Consider the following 19,908-nt stretch of genomic DNA (forward strand, 5'->3'; position numbering starts at 1 on the left):
AACAATTATGCAAATATTCATGGTGATGGTTCATGTTATTTATCTTATATTTCTGCTCTAGAGATTACAAATGTTGAGCCCACTGTTCCCATTTTGGTAACCCTACATTTAGTTGGAACAGTGCTGTGTTCACTATGCTGACAGTTTTCCTACAATTATATTGTTTAGAAAAAATTAACTCAATATATTGCCGTGCTGTATTATCGAAATATATCGTATAGTTGCCCCTGTATTGTGTTATGTATCGCCAGATTCTTGCCAATACGCACCCCTAACATGGTCAGAACGATATTTGTTCCTAGCCATATCTGACTCGAAAAGAGTACTTTTCATTCAATTCTATTATTTTATTTTCCTCAATTTAATGACATCAGTTAGTCCAAACACACTCCCACATCTAACATTCTATTGATAAAGACTTAATACTTAAACTGTAAATTAAACGCCTGTTATGTCAAAGGGAACATTTTAAAATGGTTTTTAAATTTCTACAATTTGAATTTATTTGGTTTCTTCCTCACTGTATGCTGAATATTTTTCCAGAAATAACTAAACAATGAGGATATTGTAATTTCTAAGGTTTAAGAACAAACACGTTCAAGAACAATGCCGACAACAATTAATAAAATAAATACATAAACCAATAAAGGCAATGGAAAATCCTTATGTGTCTGTCAGATCCATGCAGTTATTTATTGTATTTATTAGCCCTGAAGAAACAACTTCCCTTTTTAATATTAAACCAAAGTGTGGGCAAATTTTCTAATCCAATTAATTCAGAAATACTGGAAAATGTATCAAGAATGACGGTGTGCATCAGTACGCCAAAAGGCAAATTTTTCAGCACAAAGTGTACGCTGCAGTTGCATCATTACATGCTTCATGAACACCAGGCTGTCTGTCTTATTCATTCATAAATTGTCTCCTTAGAGGAAAAATAGTCGACAAAATCAATCTCATATCTGCCCTCCATCTCAAGTGTCACAAACAGGATGTTAAATGGAGACGGATGCTGTCAGCTCTTTTAAAGTTTTCACTTCCCTCACTGGAAAACTGACAAAATCTCAATCTCAGTTTTTTGAGAATGTGACGAGTTTGAAGGGATTAAAAAAAGGGTTCACGAAACAGTTGATGCTGCAGAAATGACGTTGATAAACACTCCTTGAATGGATGGAATCAAGCTGCTCCCACTCCGTTAACACACATGTGGGTGAGAATTTGTGCTTCAAGGATCAGTGATTAGTGCACGGATTGGCAGTGAGAAAGGGGGGGGGGGGGGGGGGGAGAGAAAGAAAGAAAAGGATTGGACATTGAACAGAGAAACAATGGACGGATTAATCTGCAGGTTGATTTATGTGTTGTGCTCCGTACTGTCAGTGCCATTACGACGACGACTCCGTCAAACGCAGCACACTGTGACTGACAGTGATGGTTAGATTTATTTATCACTTTCAGCAGTTGCTCCCTCGTAGAAATGAAAGTATTCTATGCAAACCTTCCTCTTCCTCGTCTTCTGTTTTCTTCATCCTCCTCCTCTCCTCTTTATGCTAATGCGTCTGCAGGGCAGCTCGTAGCTCTGCGGGAGGTTGCTGAGCCCTTTTGATTTCGAGGGTGACTCAGCCTCTAATTTATCTTTGCGACTGTGTACTTGCGAAACACTTGCAGTAAGCAAGAAAAAAAAGCCCAGTGAAATTTCTGGCAGAAATTGAAAGACACATTTTAGAAAACTTAGAGAGGTGGAGACCAAGTTAAGCGTTGGATAAAATGATGGATGGGTGAAGTGACCAGGGTGTTAGACCTCCATCACCCATTGACTGCTGAGATTGGCTCCAGCTCCCACATGAACGTGAAAAGGAACATATTTTGATGAATGATTACATTGTTGCCATCCTTTGCCATACCAGTGGCCATGTAAGTGGCCTGCTTGTCTTGCATATGACATGGTTGCTTGTTGAAGCTCTTGGTAAATGCTGACTTTGCTTCTCTACTTTCTCCAGGAAAGCATTTAAGTTTCCTGACTCCAAAGTCAGACTGGAGGACCTTTTGGCTGAGATGATGGATGATGGAGTCAGTGTCAGGTTGTCAAAACATAACTGTGAGCCTCAAATTCACGCACACCCACACACCCTACACAGAGCGGACTGACAGCACGTCCTGTTGTTCCTCTCGTCTAACATGTTTATATGGCCATTTTCCTAATTGCAGTTCAGTCGAGACAGAAGTGAAATGTTAAGTGGCAATTATTAAATGAAGTGATTATTTTGTCACAAAGAAACAACATTTAACAGTTTGATGTTACAACTGCCTTCTGTTTATCCACACACTGCCCTGAAGTTTTTATTAACATTAAGTTAAGATTTTTAATTATTTGTACAAAATGTTTATATTTGTGGCTAAGACTAAAAACTAGACACGGCTATTTGATAGTTGCATTACAGCGCTAACAAAAATGCATAAAAAAAAAGTACCAACTGGAAGTCTTTGTGTCCACTAAGGGTCATTTCAAGGATACTCAGGGTAAATGTAACCTTCCACCTACATCCACGTGTTAGTCAGAGGGAATTACTGTGTCTTAGAATACAGTAGCTTTGGGCAAAAGTGTATGTAAGACATTTTACATTCATATATTTTATATACAGTAGTATATGCAGTAGAAATAAGGATACATTTTACAGCAGTGTGTGAATTTAGATGCAGATTAATAGAGCTCTCCTCACCGCTCTCGGGGTAGATGGACCTGGGGGTGTTTGTGACATCTTTTGCTGAGACTGAAGAGCTTAAAGATGACTCTTTGGGCTCGTCGTGAGAGGGCCTGCATGCTGTTCTCCAGCTGCTCGTATCGCCACTGGAATGCGTTGTCCAGGGACCACAAGTGCTGGATGGCAGACGTGTTGAGATAATAGTTCTGCGGCAGCCTTGCATAGAATGCTTTGAATTCATCTGTAGGAGCAACAGAAAGGAGGAGAGAGTTACAACTGATGATTCCATTAAATACAAAACCATGACATCTGTGGCCACTGTGCGTCACACAGCAGGCCCACCGGTAGAAACAAAACCAGCATGTAGTAAAAAGATTGTCTCATTCTTGAGCTGTTTGCTGCTTTGACCAGTGGAGACTTTGACCAGTGCCCTGTGCTAATTTCTGCATTATTTGGTGGTTCTGGGGAGACCGCCCACAGGGTGCAGCATCCAGGGCTATTGAAGGGGTCTCAGAGCCTGCAGGCTGCTGCTTGCTATCTGCTGCTTCTTCCTTCTGGGAGACTGGTACTGTGCCATGTGGCATGACCCTCTGTGGGGGGAAACCCAGCTATGGAAGGCTTCAGGGATAATTAAATGGGTGGGTGGTTAAGCACTCCGAGACAACAACAGCAGGAAGTGGTCAAAAAGAGGAGCCAGGCTACCTTTCTGTTGTCACTGGACTGTTTGGTAGACGGCTGCAGAGAGAAAAGTTATTCATGACATATGCTTCGACTGGGCAGCAGCTACAGACAAATCTAACAAGTGGTCTGTTGCTTTTTCTATTCCAACTCCAAGTGGTGGGAATGTGTCCACCCAACTGTCTCTGAGAAAACAACGCAGCTGATGCACTGGGATCTTAAGAGCTACAAGATGTATTTGAATAAGGCAGAAATTAATTAATTCAATGTCAAATTATACTTCATATTACATAATAGTACTATATTATACATATTATAGTAGAGATTAAAGTTAAAACAGCCGGTTTACTAAATTCTGAATGATTCCGAAACACAAATTTATGAAACCTATGAAATTGGATTTTGGATGATTGAAAAACATCCTGACACTGATCAGCTGTTGACCCACTGGTGTCTTAGTTCAGGTATTTTACCCTCAACACATGGTAATAATGAGACATTTAGTCAGTTTTGTCTCAGTAACCAAACTTTGATTTTCTGCTTCAACGTTGACGTCCTCCAGCCATCTTTAATGGCCCAACTCAATATTAACCTCCCAGTGACGACCACTTGAAACACAACACCTTGACAAGCATCATTTCAGTGCTCCATTAAACAATTGATAGATTCTTATGGGACGTTTGGGAACCCAGAGGCGGTTGCCGTTTCCCACCCCCACGTATAAAAAAGAAAAAGAAAAGAAAAATGCTGCATTTTTCAGTGTGATCCAAAGCGGTCTTAGACCATTGGACAGTCTGTTTCAGTAGTACCTGGACTGGAACACAGCATCCAGCGTGTGGTGCTTTGAAGAACCTCTTCAAATGTTTTGTTTTTATTCAGTAAAGCAAAGATAAAAACCAAAAGCAACCATTTTGTCACTGGGGCAGATTAGTCAGCCTTGGTGTCCAACTGTCCAAAGACAGTGTCCAACGACTGAAAGAGGAAAATGTTTTTTTTTTCCCTTTATGTTAGTTTTTTTAAAGGTTGTATGGGATGACTACGTGTGAAATGATCAAATCTTATTTGATGTGATAATGTGTCAAAATCCCTCAAACTGCGTTGTAAAGGAAAAAGACTAGAGCGTGGGCACCGTGTTACAGGAAGGAAAAAGTTCAGTCAAAACTCTGCAGTCACTAAAATAGCAACAAAATCATCAGTAAGAGCTATAACATAATTACAAATCATTAAAATATGAATTGCTTACTCTGACAGACATGATGAATGCTGCTTTGTTGTTCTATTTAAACGTTTATTTACATAGTTATTTTAACTGCAAAACTTTATTTTAAAGCCAACAGACTTGAATTTTACTTCACCACGTCTCCGTTACACCCTCTGTCGTGCTCATAACTACATGTGATATTAGCTTTTTAATTCTTTATTCATAACCCAACACAATTTATTATCAGCTTAGATTTAACAGCTACAGAAGGAGACAAATTCAGGTGCGCTTGGTCACAAATCTGTGAAGTTTCTGTTTTGAATATAAAATCTTCTGCTTTCAAGTAGTTTTTTTTAATGTTTTTTAATTATTTTTTTTTTTACTTATGTTATTCTGTTCAATTCTTCCCTCCCCGACTTCTTCTGTCCTTTCCTTCAGTGGAAAATCACCTACTGACCTCTTCTTCCGCTGATGAGGCAGCGATGTATAAATTTGGGATATCCCTCGCCTGGGGACACATTTATAAAACTTGCAGATTTCTGCATCCTCGGCCCACTCCTGCCCTCATTACATACCCAGCTATGAAAACACTGAGAGTAATTGCACATGGGATATATCAGCCAGAACAGAGAAGTGGAAAAGAACATCCATTTTCACCTGAGTAATAAGAAGAACGGAGGCAGGGAGACGGGGCACAGCAATAATAAGCAAATATTATGCTAAGGGTTTCATTTCAAACTCTGTTTCCCTGGAGAAATGAAAACCTAACTGCCAATAAATGTGTTTTATGGCTGATTAATCATCTCCTGACATATTGTGAACTACCTAAGATGAAAGCTTTTTTTTTTTAATCTGTTGTGTATCAAAGCAGGGGCACAGCGGGAATAAGGATTTCTCTCAGACCTACTTCAGACCACTCAACTGATAATCAGTCCTCAGATAATTGCTCTCCATTACTGTCAATATTTACACACTATTCATGACAGAACAGATCACGATTGGTCAGTTTTGTCCGGCGTGTTCTTCTCAGTGACAGGATAATAGTGGTCGTATGACTGAATCCCATTTGGACCCCATGAATGGGGAATCATGGATGTCAAGTTGGAGAAGAGAAAAAGTAGAAAAGCATAAAAATGTTCTCAAAACATAGGAAATAACAAAACATTTTCAGGTTTAAGCACTGGAGTAAGGACAGAATTCTAGGAAATTATGGAATGGAAAGAACTGCCAGAGGAAGAAATTCAAGATTTACAGCTCGCCTTTCTGAAACAGATCAAAGTCTAACAGTGTGGAGCAGAACAAAAAATATACTTGAGTATTGAACTTCTAAAAAAACCTTTCCATTCCATTCTTCTATTAAAGGAACAATGACAATGTTATTCCTTACACCAGCCTATGAAAATCCAGATTTAAAATAACCTGCATTGTCTTCCAGCATCAGTAGACTTGTTTCTATTTCTCACCATCCTTTCCATTTCTTTTTCTTGATTTACACCTCTCCTGACGTGCTGTCCTCCATGTGAGGTATGCCCCACACTTTGATAACCACTATCTTAGAGAATGGTGACACATGCTTAAAGTCTGTTTCCCATACTGAAAGTGGAAAAATATTTTTTCCAGTTTAATTTTTGATTTGATTTTTTGATTACACTATACATACAGACAGAAATGGTATTTAAAGCCAACATCATTAAATACCACACAACAAGGCCGTTTGTTTTTTAAACAGGTAGCTCCGCCTCCTAAACGGCTCATCCAATCGTCATGAACCAAGCTTCTGCATACACTGACTGCTAAATGACAGTGTGTGAAGCCTAGCTTCTGTGGAGGTGATCTTTGTTGCATCATTTATCCAATCAGCATTCAGTAAATACTACTGAGCAATTTATTTAACGACTTTTTAGTCAGAAACTCAGGACGCTGAGTTTCCCTTGCTGTCTTAGAGCAATGGCCAGAGATGTTATTTATGTGCATCCACAACTGACACTCTTGTACGGTATCTACAAGGACTGAAGCATATGATAAAATAAAACCCCAAACCAGCCAGACAGTGATTCTGAAGCATCCTCTGAAAGTTATTACAAAAAAACACCTCTCCCCAGAACAGGTGGATTTTCATATATATATTTTTCTTTTCTCACCTGTATATTTAACTTTGCTGCTGAAATCCTTCCACTCTCACTGTGTTCTATATGCAGACAGGATACCAGGGCCCAACACTGACAACGAGCCACTACATATCAAACCATGAGTCATGTGGGCAGAAACATAAATATAGCATCCTCCTCGTGCTCAGTTTTAATGTTGGACATATCGCACTTGAATTCCACCTCACTCCCTCTCTGCGTGAGTGATCGCATGCTTGTTTTTATTGCTTTAATATTTACAGCAGCTGCTGTAAAAGGAAGATCCTCCCTGTTATCTGTTTTTCCTACCTGATTCCTCAAACTCCTTGAACAGAATCCCCCATGTCTCCGTGATCCTCTCCAGGCTCTCCTCCATGGCCTGGATGTCCATATATGGGCAGTTACATTCAGGAAACTTGGGGTCACAGCTGCACCAGCAGTCATTGTCCTTGCAGACAAATTCACCCTCCCCATTGCAGGCAATGTAGCTGAGAGCAGCTTGAACAAAACCTTCCCTCAAATAGTCTGGAAGGATCACTTGGAGGCCTGTCATAAAAAAAAGATAAAAAAAAAGTTGTTTTTAGTACCAAGATCAAACTCTTAACTCGTGAAGTTGACATTGTAGTGGCAGTAAAGTATATGCTGAGCTTGTGGTAAAGGGAGAGTTAAAGGTTTTGTAAGTGAGGGTGCATTTACTGCTTCTGCACAGGGAGCATCGTAGGTGGCAGTAAAAGACAAAAAGTGTCTGAGAAAATGAGAAAAAATTTCAACCGTTTACTCTGTTTCAGAAAAAAAGGTTTTACACAGAAAAATAAAGATTTGTTGCAAAAACCCAAAGTATAGAATTCAAATGGGGTCACTGGAAATGGCTAGAAAACAGTTATGTACACATACTACATAACAACTATTATTTTCTATGAATGTCAAAACAATGCAATTACTAATTAGCAAAATTAATTAGATAACATTTTAAAAGCCTTTTAACTCATGGGTAAAATGACATGCGCTGTACATCCGATAATTCAGCCGTCCATCCACTTATCACTGCTCTGATACACAGTCTAATACACACACACACACAGTGGTTTACACACACTGCAGGGAACAGCCTCAAGCTTAAAATGCCATCTCAACACCCAGCATGCATTTGTGGAGGTTTTAACTTCTGTCTGCCCAGCATGCATTTGTGGAGGTTTTAACTTTAAGTCTGCCAGTGTCAAACCGACTTCACTGAGCACAGGACAGTAAGTAAGTCTAATACTGAGAAAGTCACTGACAGAAATTCCAAATGACTTGCGATCATTAGATCAATTATTACTGTATGTAATAAACAATGACCATACAGAGCTCAATTTTAATTGATTATTTTCCATATTAACATTTCCATCATTTGGTGATTTTATGTTTTGGTCATATTTAGGAATTTTAATTTGTCTTGATTAATCACGATTATTTGTGTTTAATCATGATTATTCGAGATTAATCACGATTAATTGGGATTAATTTACAGCTACTCTGTGATTAAGTCCACTAAAATTTCACAGCCCTAATATGTACATACGCTGTTGACTTGAGCTGTTGTGTTTATTTACTGCAGCTAACTTTTTGTCTTTCTCCGTTGTCCTGGATTGCTTGTCCTACTTTCAAAGAGCACGCTCTCGTCCAAACCGTGCTGCCACTCAGCACAACTGGACCATGCAGAGCTTTGCCCCTCGGTGTGTAACACACTGACCCCTCACTTAAAAAAAATTAAGGCTATTCCTTTAGCTAAAAATATCTGTGTACAGACGGGACTGGAACAATAACTGGGGTAACAAATGAATCCTAAGGAAGTCCTGAGAGACAAATACTAACAATAAAAAAAGAAAGAAAAGAATCAAACAAGTACTCACAACAAAGAGAAAAAGGACAAGAGGAAAAAGAAAATCAAACAGACCTTGCAGCTGTACTTTATTTTCAGGGCTCTGAACCAGCACCGAGCTGACAGAGTCAAGGTTGTCATAGTTACTGCAGCCAAGAGGACCTGTACGAGTCTCCGTCACCTAGGGAGACATCAACATAAAACAAGAAAATATTTATTTCACAGCATGCGTGAGGCTTAGTTTTGCCTCATTTTACATATACTGTATATATAAACAAACAGTGCATTTAAGCAAATGGCTCTTTGTTGCAGAATAGCTTGAATCGGAGCCAAACCTGACGCTGTAGGCTTCCTCTGTCTCTATATTATGATTGTAAATGTGAAATTAACAGCAGCAAACTGGAGGGAAATTTGTTTAAATTCTTCCCTAAATGGTTCCAAGAGTGCCGTGGTGGGCTCATTTTCCACTGGAGTGCTTCATAACGTTTCCCTTTTGGCCACTCGTTGATGGAAGACGTTCCCATTGACCTTTGCTTCAAAGCAGCTCCGGCAAACATCCTTATTTTTCACTTCAGTTGCAAATGAAGTTTTTTTTTGTTTTTTTTTGCACTTTGTTTGCCTTTTCTTTTCTCTGACGAGTCAGTGAGCACCTTTAGCCTACTCATTTTTCTCTCTTTGTGGTTAAGGAACACCATATTTTGTTCAGTGATTTGTCCTGATCAGGCTTGTCAGAGGACAGTTGGTGTAAAAAGACAGATGGCTCAAGCAGGACAATGAGGGTCAGTCCATCAGTTACAACCACAAAGGGCTGGAGGGGCTTGGAAACTCATGAGGCTGGTGCTGACGGAGGTGGGAACTCACTGTCGGTGCCTTTGACTTAAACAAAAAAAAAAGGGAAAATCTCATATGTAAGAATTAAAGGGCTCCACAAGGAGATAAATGAACATATTACAACATATAAGTTTTTTTTTTTGTTTTGTCTTTTTTTTTCCTCATGAGAATTTTTCACACTTGTATATGTGGGACGAAATAAGATCCCAGCTTTTTTTTTACATAATGAATATATGAATACTCCCTCCATATAAGGAATTATTTGATAATACTATATGATATGCTGTATGGTGAAATGTTGACTGATGAGCAGAGCATTACATTTCCTCTTTCCAAAGCAGCTGCTGCTCACAATAGATACATTCTGTTTTAATAAAATATACTTCATACAATGTTATTGGCCACCTGTATCTCATAGCATGTATTAGGGGATAAGTCTGATCTAATAAGTCCAGAGCTTGTGAGGCTTGTGTCCTTATTGAGTGCTATATTGCTTTCATCTCATGTTTTCGTACTTTTTGACTCACTCAAACTGGAGGCTAAGACAGAACTGCAAGAATTTGGGAAACAAAGTGATCTGGATGATTTAGCGTTATCAATTTTTACATTAGTGGCGCTTTGGCCCAGAGGCAATGTCTCTGTCATTGGTGTGGAATCCCAGGGTTCACCTCCTGGGCAAGTTCGAATCCCGGTTAGGGCGGTTGGTACCTTCCAGTGGACTCACCACCCGCAGGAAGGTTTAGGGCGGTTGGTACGGTGCAGTGTGATCTGGGTGGCGACTGCTGCCCCTGCGACCTGGTAACGGATAAGCGGATGAAAATGGATGGATGGATGGATGGAATTTTTACATTAGCCTAAAATTGTGACGTTCCTTTCCCTGTTACAATTTGATCTGTTACTCTTACCAACTAATCTGTTCTGGTTTCTATAGTAATTATTTTACCTATCAAATCCCTAATTCATGGCTAAAGGAGGCGCTAACAACAAATCAAAAACCAAATATATGAATGTATGAGGGAAATGTTGCTCTTTAGGAACCCGCTAATACATGTTGCATTTATCTCTTCTATTGTTAAAAATTTGAAATACTTGAAATACGCCAAAAATGTATTCTCTTATTTAACCATCGTATTTTATATAACCAAACACTGGGCCACATGAAGATGTAGCTGGCCTGCTAATGGACTGCGGGCCATTATTTGAGTACCCTGCTCTCTGCTACTTTACTACTATGTGTTGTTTTTAGATGAGGTTTCTGAATTTTTATCTTCAAACAAAATATTTTTTGTCTCCTTACTCAAATCAATTCACTTGTTCCTTCATGTTTCCAGGCAGTAGAAAACATGGCTCTGGTCATGTGGGGATATTGTTGTTGATTCTGTTGAGGTAATTCTGAAATCATAACAAATGGACCCCCGACCCCCCTTGATTCTCAAATACTGGTGTCATTACTCATTGTACAAACGAGCTCCTTCGATCTCCTCTGTGCCGTGACTTCTTTGTGGAAGCGCACATTTCTGCAGCCAGTCTTTGCAACAACACAACACAAACAACATGAGTGCTGCAGTGTTTTCCTGTGAAATCTGCTTCAATTTTCCCCTTTTACGTGGAGGCAGCTGGTCCTGAGCCTCACTCGCTCTCTATTCCTCCCTCTACTGTTTATTCCTTCACTTGTTTGATTTTCAATTCATACAGAGGACAGCTTGGCTCCATTTGTTCCTCTACTATGTGGGTCAACACACTGTACAAGTCACGCACACGGCGTTCTTTGCATTTTATCCCGACCGGCAGGAAGGGGGGCTACTCCCACCCCCCCCCCCGCACCCATCAGCATCAACAGGAGCTTGCCTTTTGCCTTTGGAGCACGAAAGAACTTCCACCCTGTAGCTGCGACAAAAAGGCTAATTCCCAAGAAAATGAGGCAGACAAAAGGAAGTGCCTTTACACCTCCGATGCAATATGATGTTCTTAGGTGCCAAAGAAACCCCCTGCCTGAACACAATGCACTGTAGTGAGAGAACAGAGCTTTGATATAAGCACAGTGAGTTCGATTCATGTGCGGCGACGGCAGAGAAAGCTGTACTTTTCACAGTGACTGCCTCTATGTTTTGAAGATTGAAGGGTGACATAAGAGCAGGGTCGGCCTCCCCCTCCATCACCTCATTAACCCTACGATACCCAAAGGTGGAAACCTGAAGGCAGGAATCTGACATGAGCAGGAATCATTTATCTTCCCCTTACCGTATGCCGTCGTCATGGATCTTATCCTGGAGTCGATGTGGTAACGGTGGCTGGAGATTATATCTTATCACGACAGGGGAATGAATAGTATCATCATTCACTCCTTTGTTAGGTCCTCTGTTAGAATATCCCTTTGAAATTTCTTGGGAATTGAATATTATAATATATATATATAATAACATTATATCATGTCATATGTTCCTTTTACATATATATGTGTATGTATATAAATGAATATGTATGTATGTATATATATGTATAGATGGCACAATTTTTATTTATTGAAAATAATATGTAATTTTATTTTCTTTCTCATATCTCATATCATAGTAGTAGTTGGTTAATGACCTTCTTTTTGTTTGTTTTTTTGCTGCATTTTATAATTTTAGTAATTTTCACATCATCACAGAAATGTTCCTTTAGTTAGTTATTTTTCTTATATGCAAAATCTGTCCATTTAAATCTTAACTATACATGAATCACTGCAGATAACTTGTTGTATTTGATATATTCTCAGTTCAATTTGACTGTACACAGGATAGAGGTGGAAAATCTTATCTCTCCGGATTTTACCTTTAATCTAAAAAGATTTTCTTGGCATAGTCCTACGCGAGTATCTTCAGATGGCTGTGAGGGGTGAATCTTTAAACCCAGGCATTATGTACTTTTACTGTGTGCTCACCGGCATAAGGTGGAGAACGAGAGGAAGAGAAAAAAGTAGATATATCTATTTTTTGTATGACTCTGAAACTTTTGGAACAGTGTGTCCTTGTGCTGGGGTTACCATCCCTACGGTGAAGAAGGCTGTGAATATTATTCATAAAAAGCATTTGTAACTAATGCAAATATAAATCACAATAAAGAATACAATTAAATATAATGCATTAACAATTAGGCTGCAGACACAATGGAAATTAGCTCTGAGAGCACATGTGATAAAACACAAAGACCAGGGTGAAATTAAAATGTTGCTGCAAAAGAAGACAAAGACTTTCTCTGCTGTCGGCTTTAAGGCTCGTACATTTTTCAATCCATTGTCCTGATGTAGTGAGTTTGACTTGATTTATGGATCGTGAAGAATCAAAGAAGATGCAAAAACCACAGCATCAGTCTTTGGGTGAGCAGCGAAGAAGTGGGCGGTAGAGAGAGTCAAGGATTTTTACCTTGATGGCGGTGGAGGCGATCTGGATGTGGTGCAGTTTGCGAAGGGTGCTCTCCCTGTCGATGAAGTAGGAGGCTGCCAGTTGGTGCAGAGCTTCCAGAGTCACAGTGGAGGAGTTACTGGAGTAGTCGCTCACCTCCGCCTTCTTACTCAATTTCCTCTTGTCCACAAATATCGTTAAGGCCTCCTCTCCTGCACGAAACGTCAACATCAGAAGTTGTTAAAAAGATATACTGCCTTTAATGGTGAGCAGTTACACACTCACAGTCAGCAGCAGCAACACTTCACTGTACCAGTATGGCATTAGAAACTTTAAAGTGCAAATTGCCTGATGAAGTACTTTAAGGTGCCTTTCATTTTCCTTTGTGTGAAACGATCATTACTGAGGTGTTATTACACTGTCATGTCCTGCGAATCATTTCAAAAAAGTTTTCAGAATTTCTTTTTGGTATTTTTATAAAGAAAGACCTATGTAGCCCATTATGTTCCATCCAATTGAAGACTTTGGAGTTAAAGCCAACCCTTTTCTTCAGCACCCCCCTTTGATAAATAAGACTATCATTGATACCCCCCACATTTACACATTCACAAACAGTGCTCCAAAACTCCACTGAACTTTTTTTATTATTATTAAAACTGTTATTCCTGTCACTGGAGGTGCCATTAAGTATGTGGTTCTTCTGGGGCTTAAACCCAGGACCTTCTGCATGTAAGGCAGATGCGTAAGCAAAAATGTAAAAACATTTGTCAGGATGCAACGTCCTTCAGCAACTGTGGAGGGCAAAAGCATGAATGATCCACCCTACTTGGACTCTGATTGGCTAGTTCTCCTTGTCTTTCCTGACTGGATTAATTAGTCCACTTTGTCATCCTCTAAGTAAAAGTAAAATGACTGCTTTCCACCTGTTAATTGCAGGTAACACTGGTGAACACGAGGCCCAACAGGTGGGTGGGTCACATGTTTCAGGCTTGTTAGTTGACCGGGCTGCTAATGTACTATAGCTTCTCTCGCAACATCTTTGAAAACTACCTGACTTGTAGAAGAAGCACAGCTTTACTCTAAAGCAGATATTTGACCTAAAAAGAACAAATCCCATCCTCCATCACTGATCATAGCAATTATCACAAAGGTCCCTGGGCCTCGTTGCAGAGTTTTTTTGCTCCTCGTCTACATGAAAGCGTGGCTCACATTATTCATTGTAATGTAGCGTAAATGCTTCCGGAGCCACCCCCCCCACCCCACCTAGTTCCTTTTCTCCTCTGCTGCTGAAGGGCATCCTCTTAATATCACAATCTATTCATTAATTTCATTAGGTTTGTGTGTTTGGGAACACTGAGGCCGTCCATTCACAACCACACAGGCATATCTCTGGCCACATTCCAAGGCAAACTTCACGTTCTTCTTCTTTCCTTTCTCGTTCCCTCTGCTCATACAGCAAAGTACTGGCCCGCAGCCAGTGTGGGGCTGAATCAGTGCAGGCAGCTGGTTACGGGCTGCATTTTGTGCAGCCACTCACAGTGGCAGCTCTTTTGTAACCCGGGGGTCTCGTCTTAAGTAATTGACAGGTGTTTCTCTGAAGGAGGTAATCCGCTTTGCAAAGTCTGCACAGGCCATTCAGGAAACTTAAATGAGTTTATTATTAATTTATTTTACCCTTCACTCAGAGGACCATTAGAGGCTTTTTCATCCATCACGCTGAACAAAACCCAGAAAGGCATGATTGCGTTTGGCCATGGCGGCGGCGTGTTTACAGTGTGGAACACATATACTGCCGATGCATGTATTCATACATCTCTGAAAAGCAATATCACTGCAGCCGGTGCTGAATTATTCTGCACTCTGGGTGTAATTCACTCACTCAGGAGTGACCAAGGCATTGTGTTGTTGTGGCCCATCTGTTTCCTCCTGCAGCGTACAGACCCAGGGTAAAAATCTTACAGCTTTTATCAACACAAATTGTTTGCTTTACAATAGCCTGTGTCCTCGGGGGCAGAGGCATTTTCTACGAACACCTCCTCTCCCTCCCCCCAAGCTATCCTGTAAGAATACTTAACAGTACATAAAGGAAGAACACAACCTTTAAATCTAATCGTTCTCTGCATAAATTACCAGCTTGTGAAAACACCGACCTAACTTGCATTCTTCAGCAGAATGACTATTGTGCAGAAGGAAAATGGGAGATCAACAACAAAGAAAGTCTTTTCCTGTGATGTCATGCTGATGTTTGAATTAAAAGATTGCTTTGGTCGATCCAAAATCTGATCCAATCTAAAATTGCTACTTGGCACATGAGGCGATTTATAAGACAGAAATATGTTTAATTTAGCTCAGTGTGCAGTTAGTAACCAAATGGCGTGCATTAGGAGTGGGTAAACTCATCGATTCATCGATGCATTGACATTATTTTCCCCCAAATCAATTCAGCAATCTTTGGAATCGATTATAGCCCTGTGTGTTAAAGGAAAACATAAGTTATGTGGAGAACAATGCCCCCTGCTGTACTGTACTACATTAACAAAGGGTTAAAAATGCATCTAAAGTCCTGTCTGACCAATTCCCCCCAAGCAATTTATACAGTCTTTTCAACTACAACACATCTGACCAGAGGGGGCACTGTCATGTTTATTTTTACTGTTGTACACTATATTCATAACTAGTATTATTGTGCTGATTGTGCTTTATTTTGTTTCATTGCCCAAAATGCTATGAGTTATAGCATAGCAATAACCTGGTACTCTAATGAATTATTTTTGTATTTCTACTTAACTACTTTAATTACTGAAGCATTTACATCAATATCCAACTATATTGTGAGATTCTTAACAAAACCCAGTTCTAACCAGTTCTGCATGTGGGTTGATAACAAATTTCTTCTTTACCTCCCAGGGTAGCAGACAGCAGAAAGTGAGTCCCATACTTCCTGATCAGGTTGTCAGTGATCATCTGGGTGGTGGGTCTGCGGCCCAGAAGTCGAATATTCCGGATGAACTCAGAGGTCAAAGGTAAGGGAGACTCCAGAAAATCTCTCCTTTCCACAGCCAGATTATTAACCTTCCATCTGCCAAACTCCCTGCACGTAAACAGAAAAAAGGAAAATATAATTTAACATCACAAAACATAAATATGTTAAAACAAAAGGTCAACGACATCAACAGTCTCTCTTTGACAGAGTGGACCCCAAATGTGATTATTCTTTACAATGGAACGTGGAGAAATCTATGAATAAATTCTTTATTCTGTGTCGCGTCCATGTAAGGAATCCATGGAGCATGTCCACACAGCCTGACCTGATGTGGAAGTGAGCCGTAGTGAGGAAAGGAGGAAATAAGAAAAAGGAAGAAAGCTGGTGTGAGAGAGTGAAAAAAAAAAGAAAATCATTTGAAACAAAGATTGTCACCTGGGAGCAGAATGAGCAGCTTCTTCACAGCTGACAGATGTTTCTCTTTAACAGCCCCATCACGACTGAGACATATGTCCAAATGAATAAAATACAAGGTGTTACACAGGAAAATAACCCCAATGTGCAAATAGGTTGAGAATGTGCTGCTGACTGACAAAAACCTGAGATTACAAACAAATGTCAAGGAGGTGTCGTGGAGACACAGCCGACGATGGCTCTCCATGTTCTCCTCCTGACCTCTAACAACTAACTCCTGACCTCAGCTGTGAGTGCAGACTGTAGGCTGCATTTATATGACTCCCTGGCGCTTCATTGATTATAATGTCTGGCATAGCCAGACCTTCACAACGCTGTGTCAGCACTGGTGAATGTTCTGTCCATTCCCATTATCATTCTTTCTGCTGAAGCAAAAAAGAGAGAGAGAGAAAAAAAGATATTAGCTGCTGTGTACTTTATGAAATTACACACTAGTGTCTTGAATGGGAGGCTCTGGGTACAGTGATACTCCCTGGCATTGGAAGTGTTGGGTGGGTGGACATGGAGGTGCATGTGAAGAGCCAATCATTTTCATTAAAAATATCAAATGATGAATATGCTGAATGAATAGCACATATATTTTTTGTTTCACTAGAACCTGTCAAATCTCAGCTCCAGAGAACTATTCAAAGCTGGGGGCAGAAGAAAAAAGAAAAACAAAAAAAAAACATGCTGCCAATAGCTTTTACCTGAGCCCCAGTCACAGTGTATTATCCCTGGCATGTATGTGATTAACTGGAATAGTAAACACAGTCTATATGAGCAGAAGAGAGTGGCACAAAAGACTGGAAAGAAGATTTAAATTATTTAAAAGAAGAAAACTTCCTCTCTTCCTATCCCCCACGTTCCGGTTTAAGCTGCTGTGAGCTTCTCTATTTTCACGCAGTATCCACATACGTACTGTACAAAATAAAAAGAACCAAAGGATGTGCTCGTTCCCTCGCTGAAGACCGAGCTGGCAACCTGCATGTATTATTCTCACTAATGTTTTCTAAAATGTTCGCCCAAGGCGAACTCTCTTTGCGCTGATATTGCATTTGGTAACACTTCACATACGACGTGTTAACAAAGACGTTGGAATACGAAGAGTTCAAGCTGTTTAACCAGAGATTTCCAAGTCAAGCATTGTTCACAGATCCTTCTGTTCACTTGATCAACTCCACCCTGTGTTGTGTGAATTAATCATGAGCCGCCTTTTGTATTCTGCTGATTTGAAAAGCATTTTTTTTTTTTAAACTTAACACTGCATTGATTCACGTTAGGTTAGAGCAAGAAAGTGTTGACTGCAAAATAAATTAGCATTAGTTCAAAGTAGAGGAGCACATACTCTTAGTGTACTTGTGAAATGTTGTTACTACTGTGGAGTTATAGCAATCAAAACTAAACTATATTTCTACCACAGCGGTCACCATCTGTATCTGTCAAAGGGTCAGAGTGTTTCTGGGCTTTCAGCGCGGGGACTCAAATAAAATAAAAATTCATATTTTCTCTTTGATCCTTACAATTTTTGAATTCAGTCATGGGCCGAATTGGACAGTTTGGCCGACCATATTGAGCCCACCGGCCGCCAGTTGATAATCACTGATGTGCTTTTTTATTACAATAGTAGTACATTTATTGTCATTTCTGTCAAACTCTGTGGATACGTCTTTAGGATGGGTTTGATAAATATCCAATGAACTGTAAGAGAACTGATCCAGTTAGTCCAGTTCCAGTTACTGGTCCAAACACTGGTGCCTGAGCTCAATAAATATACTTAAATATACTATACTATGTATTTAATGATATGTAATGAGCCCTTCGGATATTTTTTTTCTTTTTTTTTTTTTGTCGCAGCATTTATTTCTTTTCTCTTTAAATAGAGACCAGGTGAAACTGTACTGAATACAATGACCAGCAGCAGTTTCATTCAGTGGAATGATCAAGGTCAGAAAAATGAACAGAACGATTAAGTTCCGTTAAAAACAGTGTCTGAAGTATTTCTTTTGAGCCATGAATTCTCTGTGCTTTTAATTTTGCAGCTCATCTCATTTAAAGTAATAACGCAAACCTCAAGTAGACTGTAAAGGTCATAAAGGGCTAGTGTAGTATTATTGGCTGCATTTACAGATGATAAATCACCAATCAGGGGTCACTAGTCAACCCATGTAAATGTGTGCAAGCCAATAGGGATATCATGGAGATATTATGGGATGGCAGCGGGCTATTATGGAACTTGCAGCATCAGCACCATAGTTATTCGTTTAAGGTGGGGAAAATAATGACATTAGAGTTTGTGGCATCTTAAAACCCAACACTATGATAAAAATTAAATATTTGCCTGTGAAAAGGATCTTTGTGGAAGTGGATTTGCAAATGAGAAGGAAACTTCAGAAGATGTTAGCGGGAAAACCACACCTACTGCTCTGTTAGGACGATGTAGTAAAACCTATCCTGGGAGTCGTCCAGGGATATTCACAGTAGCCTTATAATGGACCTCTCTTTGGCAGGTTTTGAATTCTCTCACAAAATAAATGGTTTCTAATCAATAATCTTCTGATTGACCTTGTATACACTGAGGAAAAACAGGAAACAACAGATTTGTATTTGATTGAATGTACAGATGGGTGGATATAAAAAAGTGGCTAAAATATTACAGAAATGGTTTTGTAATTTTTACATTAACACTTTTGGCTCTAGGTATTTTACCTTTCACTTACAGGAAGCAAATCCAAAGCCACTGAAAGCTATAATTCCAGAGCCATTAAACTGCACCATTTCCCTCTGACTTTTATTATCCTTCTTTTCCAACATAGTCTATAACAGACCTTTCATCTTACGGGCTCAGTGGTTAATGCATGGGATAATATTCGGAATCAGACTCCATAATCATGGTTCAAGACTACAAAGTGAAAAATAATCACAGCGTTCGTCGTCAAATCTTCTGGCAGAGAATGAACGTCTTACAGTGATTCTGCTACATCTGTAATAACGTACTAATAAATAAGGCAACAGTGAAGTTCAGTAATAAAGAAGCAATAAAGAGTGTTTTATTCATAATGCTGTTATTAATTAAAGATAATGAAAATGGGATAGAAAAAGCAATGAAGCAATAATTAACCAGTTTCTTTTTTATATTGAATACAGCTTTAATTATAAAATAGAATATTTTACAGTATACTGTATATGTCCAAATGCAGCAGACAATGAAAAAAAATATCTCTAAATCAACCTTTTTGTGTTGTTTTATGATGTAGAGTTTACCAATTTTTAACTTTTAACATTTAAAGCAAGTTACCTCCACCGAGAAAAAAAAGCTGAAAAAAGGGTTGATTTAGACATTTATTTATTTTTATTTTCTGGCGTTAGAGTTCATTGTTGCGCTGACAGAACTAACACTGTGTAAATTTATGTGGAGTGTGACCTCCTGTAATCCAAACGTCGCTCTCTCCGTCTTCACATTGACTGCTGTATTTAGGAGACGTTGAACAACCTTGGCTGCAGATGATGGATGGGTGGAGTTTGGCCTTTTGAAAGGGTATATATCACATTAAACTAGGAGTAATGAGGAACGCTCTCACACCCAGATGTTTGACTGATGCCCCGTGTACATTTTAAAGTGCTGCACTTTAAAAAATTTAAAAGACATGGGTGGCGAAGACTTGCAATGCAATCAGTTTGCGTTTCGGTTGT

The 19,908-nt window shown here is 39.5% G+C and overlaps 2 protein-coding genes and 1 long non-coding RNA gene across 4 annotated transcripts in view; 2 read left to right on the forward strand and 1 right to left on the reverse strand.

The window, feature by feature from the left end:
* Positions 1-16,593, forward strand: part of LOC112488385 (uncharacterized) — a 95,950-nt gene extending 79,357 nt beyond the window's left edge. Inside the window, exons 1-3 of one of the 2 annotated variants that reach the window (XR_003052384.1) lie at positions 1,279-2,095; positions 15,687-15,802; positions 16,057-16,593. This is a non-coding gene — a long non-coding RNA (uncharacterized LOC112488385). Of the gene's footprint in view, positions 1-1,278; positions 2,096-15,686; positions 15,803-16,056 lie in introns of those variants that run through there. The other variant, XR_003052385.1, reaches the window with a different exon arrangement.
* The window catches only part of LOC103399890 (1-phosphatidylinositol 4,5-bisphosphate phosphodiesterase gamma-1-like), a 784,699-nt gene that overhangs the window by 587,828 nt on the left and 176,963 nt on the right, over positions 1-19,908 (forward strand).
* brinp3a.2 (bone morphogenetic protein/retinoic acid inducible neural-specific 3a, tandem duplicate 2) overlaps positions 1-19,908 on the reverse strand; it is a 29,987-nt gene that overhangs the window by 3,012 nt on the left and 7,067 nt on the right. Inside the window, exons 2-6 of the mRNA XM_008338528.3 lie at positions 15,680-15,870; positions 12,801-12,991; positions 8,641-8,746; positions 7,014-7,250; positions 2,718-2,940 (exon numbers count right to left, since the gene is read on the reverse strand). Of these exons, the coding sequence (XP_008336750.1) occupies positions 2,718-2,940; positions 7,014-7,250; positions 8,641-8,746; positions 12,801-12,991; positions 15,680-15,870 (948 nt within the window). The remainder of the gene's footprint in view (positions 1-2,717; positions 2,941-7,013; positions 7,251-8,640; positions 8,747-12,800; positions 12,992-15,679; positions 15,871-19,908) is intronic.

The sequence above is a fragment of the Cynoglossus semilaevis genome, chromosome 2 (assembly GCF_000523025.1).
Source record: "Cynoglossus semilaevis isolate Cse_v1.0 chromosome 2, Cse_v1.0, whole genome shotgun sequence".
Taxonomy (NCBI): Eukaryota; Metazoa; Chordata; class Actinopteri; order Pleuronectiformes; family Cynoglossidae; genus Cynoglossus; species Cynoglossus semilaevis.